Below are 26,883 nucleotides of genomic sequence, written 5' to 3' on the forward strand. Positions count from 1 at the left end.
CTCTCTTATGCTGAAGGCGTTTATTTATACTTGGTCAAGGTGAACGAAAAAGTCGTCAACACAAATAAGTGCGTCAGGGTCAAACAGAAAAGCTCAGATTCTTATACTAAAAAAGGTGGAGCAAGACCGCAAAGGGGACGTGTGTTAACATCCAATTGGCTTTAGTGCTTAACATGAAGATAAGGATTCACACCAGCTAGGAAATGCGAGATAAACAATAGTTTCTTTCCCACTCCGCAAAGTGTTACCCAGTGATGGTGAGCATTATCGTCCAACTCCACAGCTGTGTCTGCAGCCTGCCAAAGAGCGACATTGACCATGGCCTTGGCGTGCTCTTCAGAGAGAAAGTAGGGCAGATAACTGACCCCAGCAGTAATCTAACAGAAAGACTTGTAACTACGCAAACTGTCTAGAGAAGTGAAATTATTCTCTAATAAACTAGATCCTACGTATCAGGTTTTGCTGTGCATGTAATCCTCCTGCCGTCGGGCATTTAATCTGTAATCAAGGAGGCAGCCGTCTGTTTATTATATCGCTGTGTTAGCGAATATCCGATAATACATTTTAAAGTCAAGATATTGAATTGCATTATCGCATATCGGCCGATACCGATAGCTTGCAGATATTATCGTGCATCCCTAATTTATTTACTTGAAATGTCTCTTAAAATATTTACGTTTGAGTATTTGCTGAATCGATTAAATCTCTGTTCGTATAACAAATGGATGTTTTGGGCACATGGTGTAGATTTAAAACGTACATTGGTCACCAGGTTCAAACCTGGTTGAATGTACGTTTCTCCCTCCATGCGCTAGTGCAGTAACATCCACAGCATGTTCAAGTATTTGTAGTATTAATAAGTCACGAGGTCAGATCATTTCTGTAGACCCAGAGTTCTGTACATCCCCTCCGACAGTTTCGTGCCTTTCTCTTGTGCACCTCTGAGTCGCTTGCTTGAAGCTTGACTCCATCTGATGAAGAATGTGACGTGATGAGCTTGTTTAACACAAGTGGGGAACAAATTAAATAAAGTTTCGTTCTTGTTTTGTATCACTGTCATTCTTCTTCAACGCTCCAGAGCAGGAAACTTTGTGTGTGTCTTGTGATGAAATGTGAACTCAAAGGTTGACGGTTGTAAACTTGGAGGGAAACTGCTGCGATTGCTCAAAACGTCTGCTCGACTTTGTTCAACGACGTGAGTTTTTTTATAACCAGAGGCGGGAATCTCACTCCAGGTCATGGAGACTTATTACTGAGTTTACTTTGATGAACTTTTAACTTCTATTTGCTTTATCATCCTCATTGTTTGGGGTTTATGACCTCACACTTGTGTTTGTTAACATAACAATATTTGCAAAGTTAACAAATCATTTTCTTTGAACGTTGGTGTAAAAATCGAAGTACATTTACTCAACTACTGTACTTAAAATACAAGTTTGAGGTATTTGTACTTCACTTTTTAATCCCATTTAATGCTACTTTTTACTTCTTCTCCACTACATTTCAGAGGAAATATTCTACTTTTGCTCCACTACATTTATTTGATAACTTTATTTACAGATTCAGATTATTAAAACAAAATATTATCAACAAATGAATTAACATATGTTCTTAAAGATGAAGCCATACAGCAGTTTAAAAAAGTACATAATATAAGATATAATTCATCTTTCCTTTAACAGATGCAATATTAAAGTGATATATCAATAATTTTAATATAATGTTCTGAAATAGGCCATCCTGCATAATGAGTACTTTTGCTTTTTCTACTTTAAGTACCTTTTAATGCTAATACTTTTGTACTTTTACTTAGTAAAGTAACATTTTCAGTATTAAAGAATGGAGAAGTAACGGCTCTGAGTACTTCTTCCACCACTGTCATTGACATTTTTACATATTTCTTCTGGCATCATCAAGCCCCATGTAGAAACCCATTTAAATTGAATGCAAATATTAATATGTCCAGATTAATTTGCTTATCTCCTGACTTTTCCTCTTGCGGTTGATGTTCACATTTGTGGTTTTGAGTGAAATATCTCCAAAACTTTATTTATGGATTGCCATAACACTTGGTTCATACATTAATGTCCCTCTCAAGATGACTTCTAATAACTTTAGTGATGCTTTTATCATCAAATATATGTGATACTAACGACTTCCCTATCATCCTCAGCTGTGTGTTGTGTCAGTGGAAGAAAACTTGCAGTACATACCAGAACATTGTATTTATTATAAGAACTATAATAGGAATAAATACAACATTTATACCATGTTTAGTAGCACAGTTCAGACAGGATTAATACTATCACAAAATAGTTATAATACTTTTTAAAATGGTCCTTTCACAAACTATTTCACAGTACAGCATGTCTCTTTATTGATCAGTGTTGTGTAGTATTTCATTTTCAAAAGCAAATGTTTTTACAAAAGAAGGCAAGAAGTGGCTTGTGATGCTTTATCATAAATGTATAATACTGCTCTAGTCAACAAAAATATAGTAATAGTGTATTTGCAGTCATTTATTATGTCTTTTTTTACTGTGTAAGTACAGTACAAGTCCTGCTCTCAGTGTTTGCATGATAGTTCTTTGAATTCTTACAATATACATGTTTGAAAAATATAATTCAAAACAAATTAGTACACTTTGTCACACAAAACTGCACACAGAAACACAATCTAACCTGACACAACAATGTTTCTAATCGCCTAGTAATGTTTTAAGTCATAATTGGATTTGCATAGCCAGAAATGCTAACTATTGGGCAGAGTGTCATTTAGTTCGATTAATCTTGCTAATCATTACAAAATATGAGGAATTGTAACTCACTCTACGCACTTGTCCTGTGCTCAGCACTGTGTGTTGTGAGTGCAGGTGCCAGAAGCACGCTTAAGGTACAAAGATGGTAAATATCTACTTCTGGAGGAATTTGTCTCACAGCAGAAGACATGGGTATTTAAGTAAAAGATGAGGGAAATTACATACTCCATGGAAAATAATGGTTCAAAATATTTTTTTTCTTGTACATTTTTCCTGCCTCATTGTCACGGGAGCATCCTGCTGGCAGTGATGTTTTCTCCTTACGCTCCGACATCCAAGGTGAAGGTCACGCTGCCCAGGTAGCGGTCAGTGGGTGAATCGTTAATGATGCCCTTTCCGTTCAGGTTGCATTTTACTTGGATATGAGTGTCGTACTGCACTCCTGCAAAACGCACAGCCACCACCGGTGCAGAGTAGTTCGCCTGAGGAAGAAGGGACACAGAGTTCGACAGGTGTTATCTCAGACTGGATTAAAGTTGTCGACGTGTTCACCCAAATGCTGAAACTCTCACTCACATGTCTGAGCTTCCCATAGTATGGATAGTACTTCAGGTCAAAAATGCTTTTAGGAAAAAATTGGATTTCTCCCAAGGCTTCTGGAGGTCCTTTCTGAAAGAGGAAGAAGTTCATTTTCCTTGACATTTTATGACATGTTGCTGAGATGAAATGACGAGTGTTAATGGTTACTGTACCTTAACTCCACAAGTCACGTTCACTGGTTTGCCCTGGCCAGGTAAGTAACCAAGAATCTAGAAGTAAGAATAGTAAGAAACAAAGTATTTACACTGTTTTGGTTCTATATTTCAGTTTGACACGTCCTTCAGCTGAACTCCAACAGATTTTTGCCAGAAAAAGACTATGTAGGTGGAAACGTTGCATAAATGAAAATTTTGGTAGTTTGCAGATGCCCCAGTTTGGTCAGACGCGTACATGAACTGATGAAGCCTCTTGGATGAGAGGTGAAACGTCTTCCTAGACAAATAACCAAGTCCAGTTGCTTTTGACTGAAATTGCTTTGAGGATAACGATGACCTGGACAAATGGTAACATTCACAGACTGCAGATGCCAGTGTTTGCACATCCTCTCATTTTCATTTGCGTGCTATTTTATGTTTTTTGTTGGATTTACACACGATCCACCTTCTTTGCTTCAAACAGCAGCAGGATGTCTTTATCCATAAATAATAAAAATTACAAGCGAAAGTTTAATTCTAACGTGTATGAAAAATGTAAATAAAGATATGATCCTGCATAAGTTCCCATTCACAATGTTATAAAGACAGAGAGTAGTGCACAAATGGCTTCTTGTATCTTCGTCCTCTCCGTGAAGTGACCACAAGATGTCACTCGCTGAGAAAACTGAGCTTCAACGGTTCAGTATCACACTGTGTTCCTGCTGCTTTATGTTCCATCTTTTGTTTGTACTTCTTTAAAATTGCACTGTTTTACAGACTTTGGTGACTCACACTCTTCTTACCCGGTTCATTCGAAGGAGGATACATGGCCTTCCCTGAGAATAGCCATAGTGGGGGTCCTGCAGCCCCGAACAGTCGCCCAACCAGGACCTCTTAAACTGACACGCTTTCCGCTCTGCGCTCTCCTCCAAGTCGTCCTGCATGAAATATCTGTCCTGTGTGCAGCGCATATTCTTCCTGTCCTGAGCGCCATCGTTATACGCTGAAAATAGAGGGCAGAGAAGGGAGAAAGAAGCAGAGAGAGAGAGAGAGGAGGGCATAAATAAACTCTCGCTACAGCAATGCCCTGCCAGACTCAGGCCTCTGATTAAGGAAGGTTGACAAAAGCAGGGTGAGGAAAAAAAAAACAAATTGAATGGCTGCACTCTGCCCACAAAGAGGCTTCCCTTCCCAGCATGCCCTGCAAGAACCAAATGGAAAAAAGGGACAAAGGTAGTGAAGACGAGGATTAACACGTTGCATGCCCTCTTAATTTTAAACAAACTCAACAACCTCATCTGCCCGACTCACGTTTTAGATAGTCATCCATAGACCTCGCGTACTTCTTCCAGGATTTGCGATCAGAGGCGTTGAAGGTAATCTCGTGGCCCTCTAGGTGTGGGGCCATCGTCATACCTGCCAGTGGAGACCCAGAGACAGTCAACTGTGCTGAGACTCAAGTAGACGCAACAGACTGCAGGACGGTCGAGCAGTGAGGCGAAAGGAAAGTGACAGGGGAGGGGTGCAGTGGAGTGCTTTGAGTTTGGGGTTATATTTACCTGGTGGCATCACTCTATCATTGTGGGTTGGATAGTAGGGACTAATAGACCACATGAGGCAAAACATACAGCCGCCAAACATGGCTGCGAGAAACAAATAAAGTGCAGCGTAGAAGAGAAGGATGAGGCCTGAAAGAGGAGTGAAAAGAGGAGTGAGTATTTCTGATGCACAACGGTGGCTTACGTAACAAATGATACCTCTGATCCCAGTGGAGAAGAGCAATCAACCGTTAAAAATGTCCTTGTTTGCTCGGATTGTGTGGCCTGTCTGGACTCCAGTTACTGTCCTTGATCAGGGCGGTCACTAATTTGTATACTCATACAAAAGCACTGTCCCCCCCTCATGTCTGGGCTTATAAATGACTAAAAATAACAATGGTTTTGGCATAAAATCCAACTGTACTGAGCAAATGTGAGAACTAACCTGTAACAAAGAAACCCCAAGAACCATTATTATTCTTCAATTTCCAATTAACAGTCCATTAGCAACTAATCAAGCCAAACGTGCCCTAAATTAAATGGCTTTTGGTGTGCAGGCAATTTCACAGGGGACTAGCTGCAGCCAGCCTTGCGTCCCCAGAGCCACAAAGACCTTTCTGTTTGAGCTCAGTGAGAATTCTCCCAGCTGTCCTTTCACTCAGGAACACAGTGAACCTCCGGTTGCCATCGTAGTGAAGGTTTTTTGCAGCCATAGAGGCCCGGCCAGCTCCAAGGAGCCCCAATCACCCCACTCTGGTATTGTGTCCCCTGTTACACACTCGTCTCACAGGACACACAGCACAGACTTCAACTCAGGGCCTTTCTTCATCAGACACATGGGCCCCACTCCTCCATAAGTGTGCACACACTGGTTTTGTAGCTGAGCTCTTAGCTCTGCCTGGGATCCAGCATTTTAGATTATGCAAGGAACACACACTTTCCTTGGATATTCACTCTATACTCAGCTGGATCATGTTTGCCATTGTGTACAGTGGAGCTGGGGTGGGGGGCTCAACAGCGTCACATGGCAGCTACCCTCCCTGGAATACCAAGAGGTTGCTCCATCATCATTGACTCAACAAACTCATCCAGTCTGCCCCCTCTGCCAAATAAAGTTTGCGTGCACCAAGGCTCAGTTTGGCAGTGAGCTCTGTGGATGAAAAAAAAAAAGGCTACAGCATCTCTACGTGTTTGACTGCAACTGAGGGGCCATACGCATGTTAAGTTCAGCGATGAGGTCGCCAAGGCTTTGGGAAACGGGCCGTGGAGAGCATGGTAAGATGTAGAGGAATGTGATTCCCGGCCAATGCGAGGCCCGGGACAGTGAGCTCCCGCTGGGGATACGTCCCCAGGCAGTCTGTTTTTGTCGGGCCACTCTGAATTGTCCATGCACCTATGTAAACATTGAGCATAAGGACACACACACACTTACAGCACAGTGAACAGAGTCACTGCACTGGAGAGACATTTCTAAACTATGTGCAACTTTTAAGGACATTGTGCTCTTGTTTAAGACGATTCAAACTGTGAAGCATTCAACATTAGATCTGTAACTTCTGGACACATGCAGTAAAAATAAGTTTGCATTAATCCAAACGTCCCCCCCTCACACCCCAACAACACAGAACTTGTCTTTATAGTCAACTCACTCCAGCTCTTCCCAGAGCGACCCATGAATTCGTTGGTCTCTGCATTCCACAGGTATGTCTTAATGTCGTCTATTTTCTGGTGGAGTGTCCTCTGGGGTAAAGGCCTGCGCTTCCATCTCTCAAAGTTCAGGTCTTCCTGCTCCAGAGGCCGGTGCTCGGCCAACTCCTCCTGCTCTTCCTCCAACTCTTGGCCATGTTTGAGTATCACTTTGTGAGGCTGGTGGAAAGAAGAAGGAGAGAAAAAGCCCTCACCACACATATTCTCAACTGCTAAGTTCTGCAGTCAATCTATTTTCTTTTCAAATCACAGCAGGAAAAAAATGGCATGCCTTCTGATCCGAGTATGACCGACGATATTAACTGCCAGAGTGCTCTGCATATTAATGAACATCGCACTGATGGTCCTATCCCCTGTTTCTGCAAATTATAAACCCGCTGGTGACCTCTCTGGCACTCGTTGGGAGAGCTGACCTCCTCTGAGTAGACCCTCCTGCTTGGAGCAGCAGCTGCAGACGCCAGAGCTGGAGGGTCACTCTGACAGCCAGATGTTACTCACTGACTCTCAGCGTCCACAGGACAGGACACACAGATCCCAGAGGAACCACAGGACGCTTGAGAGTGTCCCCGAAAAGTCACTTCATATGTGAGAGTTTGGCTTTTAAAATATTCTGCTGTTAAATGTTTAAATGCTGTTATGCTTTGAGTCTTGTGCCATTACAATCACTTGATTGTTGAGTTAATAAAACCTGTTGTCAATTAAAAACAACTTCAGTGCTAATAAGCTGCATCTGCTGCATCTGCTTCAGTGATTAAAGTGATTATAAAGTGTTTTGTTTTCTATTTGATGTCCGCACTTACAACAAGACTTGGTGGATGACTTTTAAGGAGCGTCTCTTCAGCTCCTCCCTCTGTGGAACTGGGCTCCATATTCTTCACACAAGGAAAAGGTACTTGTTAAACCAATCACATCTTCCATGCCACTGACTTAAAGCAACACACCTTTACATCTGCAAAACTTTTTTTCACAACAATGCCAGGCTATCTGAATAAGTCAACCTGCACTCACACACACAAACACACACAATAAATAATTATTACAGATGAAACAAATAGAATTTCAATTGAAAATCTGACATACCTGAAGTTTTCTTTGCAATAGAAACGCGTCTTAATACGTCGAAAGCCCTCTTGACCTCCAGAGGAAAAAACAAACAATGTTTGTCAAAAAGAGTTTGGGGATTTCATTAGAAAGTTTTAGGCATGGAAAGGGGACCGGGTGTGGAGAACCTCCTGCAACTAAGCGCGCATCATAGTGAATGAACGCTGGACAGAGAGGAACTGGGGGTGGGATACAAAGTGCTTTTTTTTGGTCCCAGAGACGTTTTGGCAGCGGCCTGGACTACAGAAATGCATTCAGTACACGCACACCATCAGCCATTGTCTGCTAAGCGGGGCTTAAACTGAAGCAAAGCCTGAATACAATATTTATAGCTTATCCCAACACAAGACACTGCTGTCAATCTGGGTGCATACTGTAGGCTGTGTGCACAAAAACACTCCTGCAGTCAAGGGTTTAAAGACAAAAGCAAAACCTGTATTTCTTTATTTATTTGCTGTTATAATAATAATATTTAACTGCGCATTTATTTGACATGATGCAAAATAAATACGAGTTAAATATCGATCATTATGTATTGTTTCTGCACGACACCAGCAGCTCCATAGACTCCTGCAGCAACTGCTCACCATAAGCTCCCCTCTGGAGGAGTTCAAGTTGTCCTCATCCCTGGTCCTATCTGCAGGCCGGTCACGTAGCGCCCATGTAAAAAGTGGGAGAGGGGGGCTTTTTTTTTCTTTCTTCTTTTACATGAAAAGGGAAATTGCGTCATGGAAAATCTCTGTTCTTTGAGATTTACACGGTAAAAACGTGCACGTGTTCTTGCATGTATGTGTGTGTGCGCGCGTGTTTTTATGCGTGCATATTTTACTCTTCTTACCACATAAGGACTTTTTTTTGCAGAGAAGCAAAAAATCTCTACGTGTGTCAGGAGAAGCCTGCACTTGTCCATGCGGAGTGTGTTGCTTCTTACCTGTAAACTACATATTGTTTCTACAAATGTGCATCTGTGCAGGGCGCTCCATGGCCGGGTTGACCTGCTGGGGGGCCCCGGGCACAGATGAGCTGTGGGCCCCTACCTACCAAGTTGTGTGGTAATTTGATTAAACAGTGATTTGGGATGCTTGGTTGAAAATCCTTATTTTGTCTTATTCGGTGCCACAGTGGTTAGAGCAGTTGCCCCATGTAAAGAGGTTGAAGGCCGTCGAGGCAGCGGCCGCAGGTTCCACTCCGATCTGCTGCGCTTTGCTACATGTGTCCCCCTCTCTGTCACCACGTTTCCTGTCCGTCCTATCTGATTTATTTATTTATTTAACCTTTATTTAATCAGGGAAATGTCTCATTGAGATTAAACATCTCTTTTACAAGAGAGTCCTGGCCAAGACAGGCAGAAACACAGTTCAACAGTTACAGACAAAGGTTAGAAACAACAGGGCGGCACGGTGGTCTGGTGGTTAACACTGTCGCCTCACAGCAAGAGGTTCGAATCCTGGGGCCCTTCTGTGTGGAGTTTGCATGTTTTCCCCGTGTCTTCGTGGGTTTTCTCCGGGTTCTTCGGCTTCCTCCCACAGTCCAAAGACATGCACGTGTTAGTTGATGACTCTAAATTGCCAGTAGGTGTGAATTTGTCTCTATGTGCCCTGTGATAGACTGTCGTCCTGTCTAGGGTGTACCCGGCCTCACGCCCGATGTCAGCCAGGATTGGCTCCAGCCCACCGCGACCCTGATAGGGACAAGCGGTTGAAGATGGATGAATGAATGGTTAGAAACAACAGAGATCTTATAAATAGAGTCACATCATCAAACAAAGCATGAACAGACAGAAGAGTCTGCTTCGATAAGAAGGGATTTAAATCTGTTTAGAGAAACCAGCTCCTTCAGTTTCAGTTCATTCAGCAGCTTGTTCCATGCAGAGGGCGCGGCATAACCAACTAAATAAAAAAGCTTTAGGGCCTTGCTCAAGAGCACTGTAGATGTTACTAGAGAGACCCGGATCGGACTAATTAGCTGGATCAGATATCGGATGAATGATTCCGATCCAGTTAATTCTTTTTTATTAATATCATACACAAAAAGTTAATTAAGTCATTGTTTGTTGGGTTTCAGGCATCTGCTATATTTTATTTTACATTTTAAAATATCTGTTTGCAGTGCACTTTACATGGTAGTGTTATTTATTTATTTTGCTGTAAATTTACACTTTATTTGTTAATAAATAATATTATATCTGTGTTAATTTGTTACTTTTTTTTAACAAGGTTATCGGTATCTGATTGGAAAAAAGTGGATCTTGCATCTCTAGATGTTGCAGCGCGTTAGAGAACACAGTGGCTGCTTCTGTGCAAACTTTTCATTCGTTTCATTGAACTGATTGAACTACACACCTCTTTAATGTCAGTTTTAAGGGGAATGTTCCTGCATGAATGAGAGGGGCCGGGTTTTTTTAAACAACAGGACACTGATAAGGATGTAAACCTGAAAATACAGGTTTTTTTACTGTTATTATCAGGCAAAAGCTGCTGTGTGTGTGAGTGTGTGTGTGTGCGCTAGCATGGAAAAAAGACGTATCTGCCAAACTCATGTTTCGTTTGTTTCATTTTTCCATCAGATCAGTGATGCATGAAACCTTTGTGCAGGTAACTAAATTATGTATTTTTAAATAAACAACAGTGCCTATAGAAAGTCATGATATCCTTCTTTTGTTTTACAGTCTGAAATGATAATACACAAATATATATATATATTCAACATTCAAGTAAAATTATTTTTTCAAGTATTCTGAAAATTAATTAAAAATGAAAAACTAGAATAGCAGGGTTGGAAAGGTGATGAGTCCCCAGATTCAATACTTTGTGGTAGCACCTTTTACTTTGATTACAGCCATAAGTCTGATTGGACATGGTAAATTGTCGTTTAGGCACTGTAAATAAATGTGATAAATTGTTACATAAATAACAGGGTCAACACATTGAATCGTATTCATTAAATTTATTAGTTTTTATTTTGTCATAGGTAAAATTTTAATTTAAAAAAAAAACAGAACAAACCAAAACATACTGGGTCCCTTTTTAATTGTAATTGTAAAGAAGAAAAAAAGAAGAGACCAAAATATGTACCTGAACGCAGCATGTGTGCTTTGTTGGGGGTGCTGCTCCCTGGAGCCTTTGAACGCAACATTGTCTTTCTGCCGGAAGATGGCGCTCGATGCTCGGCCTGAACATCTGAACATGGCCCTGACCTGCCAGCTGCTGCTTTTACTTTCTGCTCGACAACAGCACAACATGATTTAGGATTTATAGGCTATGGCTCACATATCATCACATGATTTAAATTAAAAAATATATTGTTATACTTTTTTAATAAAAAAAAAACTTTATTTAAAAATTGAAATGAATAAAATAAACATAATTAATAGAAATATTTGTACACTTAAAAATATGGGATTAAGCAAGAGACTAAAATTCACTTGTATTCCTGCTATAAAGTAATTAAAATACGGAAAGTGAACCGCCTTTATTTAATTATTTATTTAAAATCGATTTATTTCAATGACCTCACCGCTTGCCGTCGCTGTATTTTGGAACGTTAGTCGTTAAGGTGACGTAACTGTACTAACGTTTGCAAACAAACGTTAATTATCTTTAAAATAGTATAATATTTATTTTTCGGCGAATGTAAACACGTCGACAGAGATAATATTAGGAGAATATCAACTTTATTAATTAGTCTGACGATAAATTTGATCTTGTGACCTACTGACAGGTTTGTAACGGAAACTTAACGTACGTTGGCGGTGTAACGTTGACGTCAACGGTCACGTAACGTCAACGGCTACTCCGGTGAAACCGACACCTATGGGTGAAACGGATAAGTATACACTTCTGTTTTTTTATTAACGTTTTTACAAACATGTTTATTCAAATTGACACAAGAAATAACAGGATTCACACAAAGAAATACAGGATATTAGCACAAGTAACGAGTAACTGTTTTTTTGAGTACGTGAATGTGACACATGCGCACACAGCAGCAGCAGCAGCAGCAGCGACCCACCGTCTAGACGCCGACACACCGTTAGGACTGAGACCGACGGACGCCTCTGCAGCCTGGGGATGTGAATGAGAAAGGCTCGGTGCTCGGACGGAGACGGAGGACTGTTGTCAGAGAATGCCACAGCAAGCGAACACGCCGTCAGCTCACGGTGGTTCACAGCTAGAATATATAGCGAATAACACAGAGTCGTGACTATTGTTTTTTTTGTTTTTTTTTTTAATTATTCACAAGAGGATCGTCTTCTGCGTTAAACATCCAGCCAGCCAGCATGCCTCCGACTCAGAGCCTTCAATCCAGCGCACTGACCCTCTCTGAAACAAGCATGGGTATGTATGTATGTGTGTGCGTGTGTGTGTGTGCGTGCGTGCAAGGTCAATTGTGTGTCTGCTGCAGGTGTAATCAATTCAATTTTAGCTATATGGGTATACTGGTTTTTACCACCCTGCGTAGATTGTATTGCATTGTTAGATCCTACACCGATGTTAACATTAAGACCATTCACATTTGTTATTTTCGTCGGTTAAAAACAATAACATGCATGTTTTTTTCTTGACAAAAGCAGACAAAAACACTCGTTGCATCACCAGACCGCTGTGGGGTTTTTTTTTTTCTGATCCGGGCCGCAGCGCGTCACTGCAGGTGCGGCCACGTTGAGTAACCACAGGAGCCTGGATGGATGTTTTGGCTCTGATGGTTAACTTGCCTGGCACATTGTGGCAGGATGCTCACAAAGGAATACAATTTCCACTCGTATAGAGGAAAATATGTGAATATAGTACATTTAAGTGCTGCCCATAACAGGTAATTATCATAACATATTACTAGATTTCAAAATTTGGACACTTATTAGAGCATAACTGGACTGGAGAGGCACATGTTGGTAGTGTAATTATGTTATTGTTATGTCACATGTAATAATATTCAATGAGCTACTTCTGTATTAATAGTATTTAAGTAATATTACACAAAAATAATTGTACCTCTACATGTGTAGCATTTGCTATAAGTCGAATAGCAGGACCACTACTCAAATAAGCCATACTAGTTAAGGATGTTCAAATACATTTTGTTCCTTCCTGATTCGATTACAATACTTGAAGTTGTTTATTGGCTATACAGAATACCAATCTAATACCAGTGCTTTAACCCTCCTGTTACCCTCAGATTTTACTAACCCCAGCAATTGAAACATTCATAAAATGACCATAATCAAAGTTGCTACTCAAGTTTTTATTTCAGGTACTCTGTATATTTATTTAGCAAAATAAAATATCTTACTGATGGATCTAAAATTGGATCGAAAGGTATTTGTTTGTGTGTTTTAAAGTAAGTATATTATTTGTGTTATTTATAATGGAATGAAAGTAATTTCCATTATCAAGGACAGTAGCGTGTTTTACGTACAGGGTCAATTTGACCTCAGGAAAAACCATTTCAAACATTTTTAAACATTTGAACTGTAAAATAGATAATAATATTAATAATGATTAAATCATTAAAATTATCAAGTTGACCCAAAGGAACACCGATGCGACAAGTGTGTACATAACAATGAAAAAATAAAATCATGCCAATTTTAGGTTTTCCCAGTGGTCCTTATAAAATTAGGAAAAGTTATAAATATAAAGCAAAAAAATTATGTCAACCATGTATTTATAGGTGTTAAACATTGAATGGAGTCAAATTGACCCCAAGGATAACAGGAGGGTTAAGAAAGAACATATATATATAATTATTTATTTAACAGCTTTACACTATTAACTCCGCATGGATCTGATATGATTGCTGTGTGTGTCCTGGCACAGGTTATACATACAGAGAATATAACTTTATTTTATTATCTCGTTTGACAGTCAGTCATTACAGAAAAACAACATAAATAAATTACTTTTAAAGTAGATTTTTTTCCAGGGTTAAATTACTCGTTATTGGATTGGTGACTTGCTAACTCACTAATATTGTTAGCAGCATTGTAGCGGAGGCATTATTGATACAAGTATTTGCATCGGAACAACTCTAATACTAGTCCCCTGGTCTTACAGTAATAAACAGATCTCGCCTGCATGAGTGTTTGAGTCAGAGGACATTCATTAAGTCAAATATGTCCACAATGTTTTAAAACTTGAATTCACAATCAGACACAGTAAAGTGGTGAAATTGCATTGAACATATTTGACCTCAGAGTTAGCTTTGGGTGATAATTATCTCTGAAGGGATGTGATATGATGGAAAAACAAGAGACATCCATTATTAATTTCACTAATGCAAAGCAGCAACATGCATCGTTTTTAATTTACTGCAATTTTACATTTGAGACCAGGAAATGAAAACAATTCAGGACTGCGATGAACACAATCCCGGAGGCAATTTAGTCTCATCACAATGTAATTGTTGATGCCATATAACTCCCAGCTCTGTAAAACTGTACATTTATTTTCCAGATCATTAACCTCAGGCCATCAATGAGAAGATTTAACCAAAACCCCGTTCTTTCTCTGCTAGTGTAGTGAGTTCTCATTGATCTCTAGATTGGAGCAGTTACATCTTTCTATTGCTCGGCAACTTCCTGTTTCCCTAAAATTGATAAAACAGAACATAGAGGTGACGTGGATGATCTCTTAGTCTTTGACGGTGTTGTGACGAGCTGTCTGAACACCGCAGGGTAAATAAAACAGAAAGAGGTAAAAGAAAGATGGAGTAGATCAACCGGGAGCAGTGGACCTTCCTCTATGAGTCTGACGACCGCTGAAACATACATTAGAGAAATTAGTTAAGACTGCATCCAAAATGACGCGCCACTCCCTGCGGTTTATAAGGTTTGACTTCACCAGAAGGCTCTGAATATTGTAAGAGATGATTTTCAGCCAGCAGCCCTTTGAATAAATGACCTGCAGACGAGTCTGTTTTAAATCTCAGTAGACCTACATTCACTGAAACTATTCGACCCTTGTATGGAAAACCTTTTGGCACTTTGTTTATAGGTTATGGCTGTTTATAGGTTATGGCTGTCTTTGTTGATTAATATTGTTAATATGTTTATGATTTTGGCATATTTTGGTGTGGTTGGCCCGGTTGGGCACTATACGGATATATGAGACTAGATATCATCTTAGATTCTGAATGTTATAATATGACACAAGTGTTGTTTTTTCCTGCTTTTTAAAGGCTGCATTACACTAAAGTGTTTTATTCTGTGATGTTTTCGAGCTGTTGTATCATTTGCTTTTACCCACTCAGTCATTATTATCCACATTACTCATGCGTATTTTTTCAAAATCTCCTTGTGTAAATATTTTGTGAAAGCAATATTCAACCCTAAAATATCATTGGAATATTTATATCAGGGTATTTGGTCATTTGCTCCATATCTCACAGTAGCTTAACGGTTCTATGTGTAACTTTATACATGTATTAGTCGTTTTTTTATTCCCATTGTGCGAACAGATTGTTATCTAACTTAAAAAAATTTGTGTCCCTCCCTGACTTTCTCAGTTGCCTGTAACAACCTGTGGATTGACTTCTGTGTAAAGGTTTGGGGCCTGATTTTACAGGAAACTCCAAAGGATGTGACGTTTCGTGCGCTCCCCAGTCCCTCGCCTCTCTTTTGCTCTCCCACAGCCAACAGTGACGGCAAAATGGAGTCCGCTGTTCACGACGCAGCAGTAATGTTGCCTCATTTGTCGCCTTTGTAGGTTCATTTAAGAGGAGGAAGAGGAAATCCATCATAGTGACGGTGTTGCTGCTCATCGTATCAGTGCTCATCCTCATCTTTGGCCTGGCAGCGACTACCAGGACGCAGAACATCACAGTGGGCGGCTACTACCCAGGAGCCATAGTGAGTGCACATTCACACCTGCTTGCATCGGCCTGTAGAATCCACTGTCAGAGTTCACAATGAGTGAGATGTGAGTGTAGGGAGAGCGTTTTCAGCCAGCTCTTCCTGCTCCTCACGAACTTTATTACTGAGTCTCTGGAGGGGTGAATTTTCCCCACATTCATTATTCAGCATTACTCTCATTATGGGTTGAGTGAGGTAAAGTATCTCAGTCCATAAATGCATTTTCTTCACAGTACTCGGCTTTTAGCATTCTGCCTTTAGTAAAGAGCCCCAAGAAAGCAGCCACTTTATGTCGGCTTCATTTCCAAAGATGCTTCTTCTGCCTTCAACCACAAATTCATCAGAGTCATAGTTTAAATCATTAAAATATGATGTAATGTACAGAGATTTTTTTGTCTATCTATAAAAGCGAATAGTTTTATAATATTGTAAATATCCTGAAATGCTTCTCCATGGCATAACAGAAACACTTCAACTCTTGATTTCTCCCACTGTGATATGAAATCAAAGCTCACCATAACAGATATTTTCTCTCTTTCAGCTGGGCTTTGGCTCTTTTCTGGGAATTATCGGTGCTCATTTGATAGAAAACAAGAGGCAGATGGTAAGATGATTTATATGTCCTCTGTGAATTGAGATCACTTTCATTGTCTCTACAGTCACAGAAAACTGTCATTAATCAGCGCAATGAGTCCCAATTACCTTACGACAGCCTACAGACCCAATTATGTCGTTAATGTGACAATAGACAGAGCAGACCCAACCCAGACTGTGAGTCCCACTTGGTCTGAGGAGGTTTGCGTAGTGGAGCAAGTATCCTGGGCTTCAAGAGAGATGCAGCCAGAAATAGAAGTAGGGTGTAAGGGGAGGAGGACAGATGTCCACAGTGGAATGTGGGGAGGGAAACTGCAGATGAGAGGAGCAGGTGGGACGGCCGGGCGGGCGACTGTCAGGGCTGAAATGAAGAATGAGTTTGCACCGGGACACTTTTCCACACACAGCAGAGTTTAGATGCCTAGAGTCCCACAACTGACCGAGTGACGCCTCACTGCCCCTGATATGTTGTTTCCAATAAAATGTTGTGGCACAGACTGAAATGTGTTGACATATTTTATGGTTGTGGGAATAAGAGGAGCACATGACTTTTATATTGTTATATTTACAGTAGAGCTGAAATGGTTATATGATAAATGATTGGACGATTCTCGATATAGGTAATTTCATATGATACGGATATATATCACAATATAGCATGTTTTCTGGTGATCCAGTAAATAAACAGTCTACGTACAACTACCACATGGTAAAGCCTATTTTTATTTACTCCTGTGTGACATTAATAAGTTACAAAGGAAAGAATTTAGTGTTTTGTCATTTTATTAAGAACATTAATGCAAAATATAAACTCAAAATATTTCGCATCACAATATTATTAATGTTATAATCAATTTAAATGATGTCATTGTGTGTAACGATATCTCAATATTTGATTTCATCACGACACAAGTCCATTGAAACAAGACAAACAATAGTAGCAAATTATTGTTTATATTGACTTATTAGAACATTTTTAAAGCCCCTGAAAACCTGGTTTCAGGTCATCAGACTAATTTAAATGTTGCTAAATCCAGAGTGCCTCATTGACGTGGCATTAAATAAATAAAAAAAACACAAATATTCAATAAAAATAATAACAACAACTGTTAATAGTTTGACAGAAAATAGTGTGTTGATGGAGGACCATGTTGCTCGAGTAAGAAACTAGACATTTAAGAAAGACCAGCCTGGCGAACAATAAACATGTTGGTCAAATCTTACACGTGTTTCAGTCATTTGCCGGATGCGTTTATGTTAGCATCGTAGAGGTCTTGGCGCAGGCATAAATTCCTGTTACCTTGAGCTGTTGGACCTCGTGTCTCTTACACCGCCTCCCTCCTGTGAGCTTGGCTGGCTGCAGACAGGGTGGAGTGATGTGTAACTGAATACATGCTGCCTCATGAGGAGTGAAACGAGGACAGTTAGGTGAATGGCGGGGGTTAAGGGTTGCAGCACCTATAAAGAGCCGGGCACTGTTCCAGCCATGATCACCACCGGAGCTAGGTGGCAGCCACAGCGCTCTGTCACTGTTGTCCTTTAATCCGACCACACAGCCCCCTCCACGCTCAACCCATTAGAGGTATTCATACCCAGAGAGAGGCATATGTGCAGGATGATACTGATCAGGGTTGGGAATGTAACCCAATACAAAAATGGTGAGAGGAAGCAATAAAAAAGTCTAAATAGTCTTCTGTAAAAGGATATCATTATAGTATGATGAAGAGTGATGAAGCTGCTGTTTTCCTTCACAGTTGGTGGCATCTATTGTCTTCATCAGTTTCGGAGTGGTGGCTGCTTTCTGCTGCGCTATCGTTGATGGAGTGTTTGCTGCGAGGCACATTGTAAGTATCACTGAAGCTTCTACTTATTTAACCAAACTGATAAATTATGAATATGGATAACACTTATGCCCTGACTTATCACAAGCTTATTAATCAATGCCAACCCCATTAAAGCTTAATATACTCTGTCTGCATTAGACATACAGTAAAACGTATGCCCTTCCGCAAGGGCATCACTCACATATGGCCGGCTCTAGCAGCTGCTGCACCCTCCTCAGCGAGACAAATCTATTTTGCGCTAGAGGTAGATTATTCTCCATGATGCAAAGTACTTAAAACCATAAATTACCACTCATGCACTCTTAAAACAATTATGCTAAAATAGGTTATGGTTGCGTGAAAAGGAAGATCAGCACCATTAGGGTTTTCATTTGCCAGTGGCGTCAGTGAAATGGAAAGTTTCTTTTCAGACAGGTCTCTTGTACACTGACCTACAGAGAGACACACTGTTGAAAGAAGTAACAATATGATGCAGTCATAGAGATGATGTGATGCTTTCAGACAGTTATACATTGTCATTTTTTATGACTGTTACATTTATTGACATATTTGTTTTTCAGAACTTCACTTTTTAAACTAAGTCACATTTTTGGCCAATACCGATTTTAGAGAGAAATTAAAAGACAACCAATAATGAATGATCACCACACTGGCAGCCGATATAGTGAATATTCGAACTGGAAGGAAAATGGACCTTTTCTATGTGGATTGTGCACCGATATGACTCTGCAAAGTTAGTCAGAAGGCTGCGTCCTAAACAAATAACTTTATTAAAGAATATTCAACATTATTTTACAGACACTCAAATTACAGTCAGAGGTTAAAGCCAGAAACGTTTATATTTATGCTCTTATAATTGAGTAGCATATCTGTACAAGCATCTGAATATGGTTAGCACCTTAGCAGTGATCCATGTATGCCTGAGCAGTGCGTTTGCGCTTTTGAGGAATTTGTGTGTAGTTTAAGAAGCAGTGGTCCATGAGTTGATCTTTTGCACATTGTCTATGTTTTGGTGTTTTTGCCTGTGGTTTTACTGTCCAAGATGTTTTTGTTTTGATGTTTTCTGTGTTTTTGTATTTTATCCAAGCAGTAATTTGCACTTGTCCTAAAAAGTTGTTGAGGAGGAAATGTGAACAATTTATTGAATTAGGAGTTAAATTCATTTTAAGAACGGTTCTTTTCCTGAGATCAGGCGAAGGGCTGAAAACATCAATTCTAGAAATGACTGAAAAAAAAAAAAGCATTACTAAATGTTCAGTATCAGTCAATTGTTGACCAGTTAATATAGATTAAAAATAAAATACATAGCTATAGGACACTCTCCAACATTTGTTTTCTGCATTATATATGTTCTGTAAAAAAATCATTTCAATGCATTTCAGAAAACATGCACAGGTCATTGACCGATATATCAGTCCGGCTCCTTATTGCTTTGCTTAGACTATGCATCAAATTGCTTAATGCTTAATAAACACATTCATAATTCTTATAGTTGATTAACCGTCGTTGTCTGAAGTATTGATGATTTGCATCTAAAGTGCTTTCATCCAGTCAGACGTGTCCCGTTCACAGGTAAAGTTCAACCTTCACGCGTGTTTGTTTGGGGCAGCCAGAGAAAAACAGAACCCTGCTTCAGACGAGAGCAATATAATACACACAGACAACATTTTCAAGATTTTATGGAGTTTATTTATAGATTGTATGAGAATGAATGTAATTTTCTTCTAAACGTTAATGAATATTTTTAATGTTGAGCAAAATAAGCATCTAAGAGCTAAAGAAAAAATGCACAATGTTTTTGTAACTTGGTAGTGTGCAGCATTATCAAACAGATCTGTAGTTTATGCAATGACCACAAACTAACTGATATAATGAAACTCCTGCTTTACCCTTTTAATAATCCAGCTTTGCTTACTTCCTTTCTAAGAGGTTTTGATTGATTAAGTTTGATTTCACCCCTATAATCATGACTGATAACATTGCAGTCATTTATCCTGCAGCACTAATCAAATATAAGTTATTGTTTCTTTATTTTTGTCATTTCCAATGCATTGTGTATTTGTTGTTTGTTTCTCTCACTGCAGGACCTCAGGCCTCTGTACGCTGGCCGCTGTGAGTATCACTCCAGTGAGACTTCATCTGAACGTGATGTAAGAAACACATTTCACTTTCAGTTCAGGGAAATACGATGAATTCATTCTGACGGTTTTAGCCAAGAACCAGAAGTCGACTCAGAGTGAAAAAACTAATCATTTTAAAATAATGATTGACCTTCAGGTGCCCTGTCAGACATCTTCACGCGCATCTTGTAACCTGCGCGTGAAGGGCAACACCTGTTACTGCTGCGACCTCTACAACTGCGGCAAGTGAGTACGCTGAGCGGCCGTGCACCTGACAACCCCCTGACTCTGTGGCTTCTCACTTTGCTGTGTTGCTTGGATTGTTTGGATGTTTGATGTGTACCGTTGTGCCATTTTTGTGGGGGATTTCTTTGCACTGCAACGTTGATCGTAATAGCACAAGAATGTTTCTTTTCTTTTAACCTTTGTTTCAGAGAACATCCTCTTATGGGACTTCAGAATAAAGATGTTTTGAAAAAGTTTAGGAAATCATCCATGATTTGGAAGTAGGTTCCTTCTTTTCTAGAACCATATTGGCCATTAAAGATCACTGGAAATGACTGCATGTGCTTTCTGTGTCTGACCAAACACCCCTCCATGTCCTCTATGATTCTAGCTGTCATAGACTCATTTGTCTCTAGAAATCAAAACCTGTTTGTCTTTCATTGTGTCCTGAACACAAGATGGAAAAACGTTATTTGTGATGTGTGTGGCTTGACATTTCCCTCTCTGTCCCACCCACTGGGCTAGCCGTGTAGAGGTGATCGGAGGCTACCATGAATACACAGACGTGAAGAGCTGCCAGGACGTGGTGCACCTCTATCACCTGTTGTGGTCCGCTACAATCCTCAACATCGTGGCCCTCTTTCTGGGCATCATTACTGCTGCAGTGCTGGGAGGCTTCAAAGACATGGTGGGTACATCTATTAACCAACAAAGAAGAGAAGACACTATTGGAGAACTGGGCTTAAATTCTGCTGAAATATTGTTGGTTTGGTCAGAAGGAGCTGATGTGAAGGTTTTTGTTTTATAATTATGTTCGAATTGACAGAAACTGATCAATGATCTTTGTGTCCTTGTCAGACTCCCTCTGCTGCCTCAGAGAGTTCATCTGAGCCAGAGGCCATCACAGCTCCAGCCCCCTCCCAGCCTCGTCCACCCACCACCTCCCACAACTCGTATTACAACACTGCCCCCTGCCTGCCACCCTACTCTGCCTGCGACCTGCAGGTACAGAGCCTCCACCTGAATTAAGAATTCATGTATGTTATTTCCACGGCTCAATCAGTATTTATGAACAGGAGCACCTCTCTTTCAAAACCAGAAACCTGAGTGAGAAGTAAGTCTCAAATTAGTGATGCTGTTAGTCAGTTAGTCTAGTCAGGAGCTGCTCCAGAGACGATTAATGGGAGATTTGGTTTCTTTTCTTCTTTTATACCCAAATGTGCTTTATTCTGTTTGCATCCATGCATATGCAGATTGACCGTATCATCGTGACACTCCTCCAGGTTAACAACCGGCAGTTGATCTACATCGAACTTACACACAACTTGTTGAGTTCTGTTGTCGACGTTTGAAGATATATGGTTAAACACGGTGGTCTGACCTATCTGACGTTCCGCTGTGTTTATTTCTACTGTCTTTGATAAACAAATTCTAACGTTACAAGCAGCGACATCTCACCGCCGGTCAGACTGACTGCTTGTGCTGTGTGGTGTCATTTTCTTTAGTCTGTGGTCCAACTCTAAATCCGGTATCGAACCTCACATTAGTGAAAGTGTTGAGATGAGAGTATTTCCACTTGTTCCACACCCTCATTTGCTCAGCGCGGTTGAATTGTACGTACGGGACGCAGAAGTTTCTACGCAGAAGTTATTGTGAACAAACATTGTGATTGAGTGTTTACCCAGAACCCGGGTGCTCTCAGTGTCATCTGTAACATCACTAACCATTCATCGTCTATGCAGCAGTGCACACTTGATGATATCACAAACCTGAGTTGTAACACTTTTTGGACAATAGGAATAATGTGTATGAATAGTGCCCCTTTAAACTCGCAGTGCTCGGCCTGCATCAGAACAGTTATTGATTTATTATTGTTTTAATCAGTGACGTCTAGTTCAGATGAAAGGTTTCATTCAAAATTGTTTTTGAAGAAGGAAATGTTATGGCATTAAATGACATCTAACTCTCGTTACACTTTATTCAATGGTCTTCTTAGTTTTTCTTAAACTTTCTGTTAATCGTCTGGTAGTGTTCTTTCACTGTCAACATAGCGTTTTTTTTAAATATGGATGTGAATGTCTTGATAAAAAATCCTTCTGACTCATATTTGCCAACATTTACAAAGACTCTGTCACAACCTCGGCCTCTCCAAACTCTTCGAGGAAGTTAACATTCAGATATTTTTATATATATATATATATTATTTCTATTGATGTGCTTTTTGTTTCTATCTTTACCCTTTGCGGATAATTACAGTGATTGTTTGATTACCCTGAAAACAAACTCTTCAGGCAAGGCCCTTTTAATAAATGTTTTTTCCCTCTAGGGCTCCTACACTTTCCCCGACTCCTCAGGCCTGTCTGATGACTCCCAGTCTGGAGCCAGCCACCTGTGGCCGACCATGGTCCCTCCACGCTACTCTCCTCCTCACAACCATCCTGATGAGAAGCCCCCACCGTACAGCCCGTAAGGCAGCTTCGTGCGAGGACGGCACCTAAAGCATTGTCGGGTGCTGATCGGCTGGTTTGAATGCACAGGTCCTCTGAGCTTTTCCTCACAATCTTTGAAAACTGTGTTGAAGGAAAGGTGGTGAGGAAGAGGACGACGGCCACAGAGCACACTCAATTTGAGTTCAGCCCGGCACAAGGAGTGTTTGTCTCCTTGTGCACCACTCACACTGATCCCTGCACTGTAGGTGTGTGTGCGTGTGTATATACACAGGGAGAGAGACAACCAGTTCAAAACCAGTTTACACATCTATCTGCCTTAATGCAAACGGGCTTCCAGCGCTGCAGCTCGGTTAGCTGGACTTACCACATAAGGTCGAAAACTCTCCTCCAGCTCATGCTTAACGTTCAGCTCTCTTTAGTACATACTGTAAATGCTTCCTGCCTCAAGTGGCACAGCTGATAACGTCCTGACGCAGCTACGACCCTCCTGTGAAATAGAACGGCAGTTACATGAAAGCTTTGGTGTCTCCCCCGAATCTGATCAGCTAGAACTAAAAAGTGTAATTGTAGCCCAAGCAGTCATTTCTTTAGCGGCAATTAGGCCAAGTAAGCAGCAATGGAGGTATTACATACTCATCATGTATGTACAGCAGTATGATATACAGATGCTCCTTTAGCAGTTAAGGTGTACAAACAGATCATGGTATTTATCAAATCTTCAGTTTATGTTAAAAATATCTTCATCAATGTGTGGTGAACTTTGCCGAGCAATGTGTTTGAAGAAAAAAGATAATTCTGCAGTAGTTGTTTAAGGAGGGCCGGTTAACAGTTACACTCCAAACCCTATTTATTGTATGTTCACTAAAAGCTGCAAAGCGCCCTTTGTAAGTATTCACAATATCACATCTGTGTTGAATGTGCTGTCTTTGTCAGGAATAAACACTAGTGAGGCCGAGTGTGAACAGTCGGTGCTGGATTCACTGACATGAGACGGGACATCGTGATAAGTCAAAGAACTGTTCACTGAGGCGTAAACTTAATCCAAGTGACGGGTCTCTGTCAGCTTTCCTCACTGCTTTTTATAATTTAAACAACACACTCAGGGGCTGATCTTCAGTTCCTTTTTGTCTTGCCATTAAAAAGAATGTTTTGTGTAATTCAAATTGTGTGTTTCAACAATGAACTGTCATGAAATGTGGTGCAGACGTTCATGCCTCCCTTTCAAGATAATGGCGCCATCATCAGGACAGACTACATTTCCAAAACTTTGGTTTACGACCAAATTCCTGAAAACTCAGCTCAGCAGCTCAGTTTTATGTTTAGTCTTAAATAGCAAATGTAAGCATGCTAAATTAAGATGGTGAATATTATGCCTGCTAAACATCAGCATGGAAGCATTTAGACCAGAGCCACCAGCATGACCATACTTTTGCACCAGGGACTGTGGTTAATAGGGAAGTTGGTCAACATTAAACCACGGATTTTCCTCTCAGATTTGCGTCACAATGACAACAAAAAAGTCTGTTAATACCAGGGTGCTTATGGCTTTTTAAGGGTTCAATTCAAGCACTTTTACAGAACTTTCACGGTACTGTAAAACCCCACATTTCCAGACATTTGAAGCCTTTATCATCACAGCTGGGGCTTTTGTCATTTCAGTTCAAATATATTTGGTTTACATGAGTGATTGAAATTCGAGTATATTCAAATTCATGCATATTCATTACCTTGAAATTATGACAGTTAAAATGAAGCACTTTCAAAACTTTTATGCTGGTAATGCAAGACGATTAAGTTAAAATAGTAAAAGAATAATTTGTTTACCTTAAGGAACCCCTGTCGCTAATTGTCAAAAAAGGGACATTTTGTACAATTCTAACAGAATGGAGTATTTAATAACTATTTAATTTTATCTGCAGTTAAACAATCCTAATAAATCTGAAACAGTCAAGGAAAAAGGGGGTTAGCACAAATAAATTGTACATCACACACCATTGTTAATTAGAAAAACAGATCCTGTATGATTTTATTGAATGTGATGAAGTAAAATTGTTATTTCCTTGTTAGCACTACTTTGTACTCAAACTGACCAATCACTACATCTTGACACCATGGAAAAACAAGTGAAAAAGTAAAAGTATTAGAAAAAAGAAAGTCTGCCCGATGCAACCCTAAGTGCTATATGTACTGTTTGCAATTTATATCAATCCTATTATTACATTTGTATGCAAATTCTCTCTACTGTGATTTTGGCATCAAAATAACATTTAGGAAACAAAATGGAAAGCAAAAGGAAATGTACAGATGTATGAAAATAAAACAGAAGGTGTTTAATGGACCAAAAAAAAAGAAGCCATAACTGTTTTTTCCCAACCACTGAAAAATTAAATAATCATTGTATTTCTTCCCTGCCACAGTAACCACATGTGATCGCCAACATTCACACAATGAAAAAATATATTTTCGATCATAATTCATCTCTCAAACGGGAACAAAGGATGACCGGTACAGAAACTGATCATGTGATCCTCACAAACAGGCTGAGATTCATGATTGATGCATTTAAAATCTGAGCAGCGCGGTTTCAGTTTATAACTACAGGTCACATCCTGTATTTGACACACATCTGCTGGAACCACAAAATGTATTAATGCATTAATGCAAGGGTGTCAAACTGATCCAGTAAAGGGCCGCATGGCTGCTGGTTTTCATTCCAACCAATCAAAAACACTCCTAGTCCAACAAATCAACTGTGTGAAGACAGTTCAGGTGGTTGAGTAAGTCGAGTCAGGTGTGTTCTTGCTTGGTTGGAGTGAAAACCTGCAGCCACGCGGCCCTTTACGGGATCAGTTTGACCATGCGAAAGAAAGGGCCCCTGGTTTCTCAAATAGAGGGTGAACCCACTTTATATTTCATGAAATGGAGCTTAGTGCGCTGCTTACTGTAGGAAACATGATCTAAAGGTTAAAATCAGCTGCTGAAACAAATTGCAATGATTTGTGCTTCAGAGATCGAGCTTGAACTTGCTTAAGAGTAAAAAATGAAGCGCACACGTGATGCCTTTTTCTTACAGCGAACTATGTTTAAAATTTCTGGCCTTGAGTTTATGATTGTTGCATGGAACCTTTATCATCTGTATAAACTTATTACTTTCTTTAATATTTTCTACCAATTATTCCAATGATACAAAATATTGAGGCTATTACACAAGCAGAGTAACATGAGTAAAAGTATGGTCACATTACACTTCCGTCCTGCGACTATTTAAGATGAGTCCACCGGATGGATTAATTCGCGTTTGCTTGAAACTCTCGGTTGGAGATCTTTTCGGAAGAGGCGGAAATACCGGTTGCTGATTGGATAAACAACCTGTCTATCACCGACAGGCCAAATCACCCAATCAGATACAGATACTTACAAATAAAACATGTCGGTAAAGGACATTTGCCGTTTGTGTAACGTGAATTTACGGATAAAAGGCACAATCTCAGGTGCCCGGTCCATAATCCAACAGAAGGATCCAAGAGCAGAAGGTGTTAGCGAGCGGCTTGCTCTGTAGCTGCGCTCATCTCATCTGCACTTCTCGTTGCGTGACACTTCGAGCCACCTGGAAACCAACACTGATTGGTTCGATCACTTGGGCAACCTTCTCCAAATTTTCTCTACCGCAAGTTACCAGACTGATCTGCGAGTAAAATACAACAGCGCTCAGAGATCAGGATGTTGTTGCGAGGCTAGGGACTATTCACTCCGCTGCCCTTTCGGTGGACTCACAGTTCAGTGTGCACATTATTCTCGTGCGCATATTCACCATGTTTAGTACAATATTACACAATAAATTTCATAAAGGCTAATGTGACCATACTTTACGCTGACACTATTGAGAATTACAGAAGAATGTTGTTGACAAGAAACCAAAGAGGGGAAAAAAGGGTGGGAGGCACCTGAAAGGCACAGGCAAAA

General features: G+C 40.1%; 2 protein-coding genes across 3 annotated transcripts; one reads left to right on the forward strand and one right to left on the reverse strand.

Annotated features, from left to right (window-relative positions):
- Positions 1-2,235: 2,235 nt before the first annotated feature.
- atp1b4 (ATPase Na+/K+ transporting subunit beta 4) lies at positions 2,236-7,958 on the reverse strand. The gene is made up of 9 exons (XM_083915605.1): positions 7,818-7,958; positions 7,538-7,609; positions 6,680-6,896; positions 5,052-5,180; positions 4,804-4,908; positions 4,296-4,495; positions 3,511-3,567; positions 3,335-3,427; positions 2,236-3,240 (listed from the first exon to the last, which is right to left on the reverse strand). Exons 2-9 carry the CDS (start codon positions 7,604-7,606, stop codon positions 3,079-3,081), a joined length of 1,032 nt encoding a protein of 343 aa, XP_083771731.1. The 5' UTR covers positions 7,607-7,609; positions 7,818-7,958; the 3' UTR covers positions 2,236-3,078.
- A 3,701-nt stretch (positions 7,959-11,659) lies between these two features.
- tmem255a (transmembrane protein 255A) lies at positions 11,660-26,842 on the forward strand. 2 transcript variants are annotated; one of them, XM_083915511.1, is made up of 10 exons: positions 11,660-12,175; positions 15,542-15,684; positions 16,229-16,291; positions 18,036-18,125; positions 20,210-20,275; positions 20,403-20,491; positions 20,680-20,751; positions 20,996-21,158; positions 21,329-21,475; positions 22,797-26,842. In XM_083915511.1, exons 1-10 carry the CDS (start codon positions 12,118-12,120, stop codon positions 22,938-22,940), a joined length of 1,035 nt encoding a protein of 344 aa, XP_083771637.1. In that variant the 5' UTR covers positions 11,660-12,117; the 3' UTR covers positions 22,941-26,842. The 2 variants fall into 2 exon arrangements, with proteins under 2 accessions (XP_083771637.1, XP_083771638.1); XM_083915512.1 differs by lacking the exon at positions 20,680-20,751.
- Positions 26,843-26,883: the final 41 nt, after the last annotated feature.

The sequence above is a fragment of the Echiichthys vipera genome (assembly GCF_963691815.1).
Source record: "Echiichthys vipera genome assembly, chromosome: 6".
NCBI lineage: Eukaryota > Metazoa > Chordata > Actinopteri > Perciformes > Trachinidae > Echiichthys > Echiichthys vipera.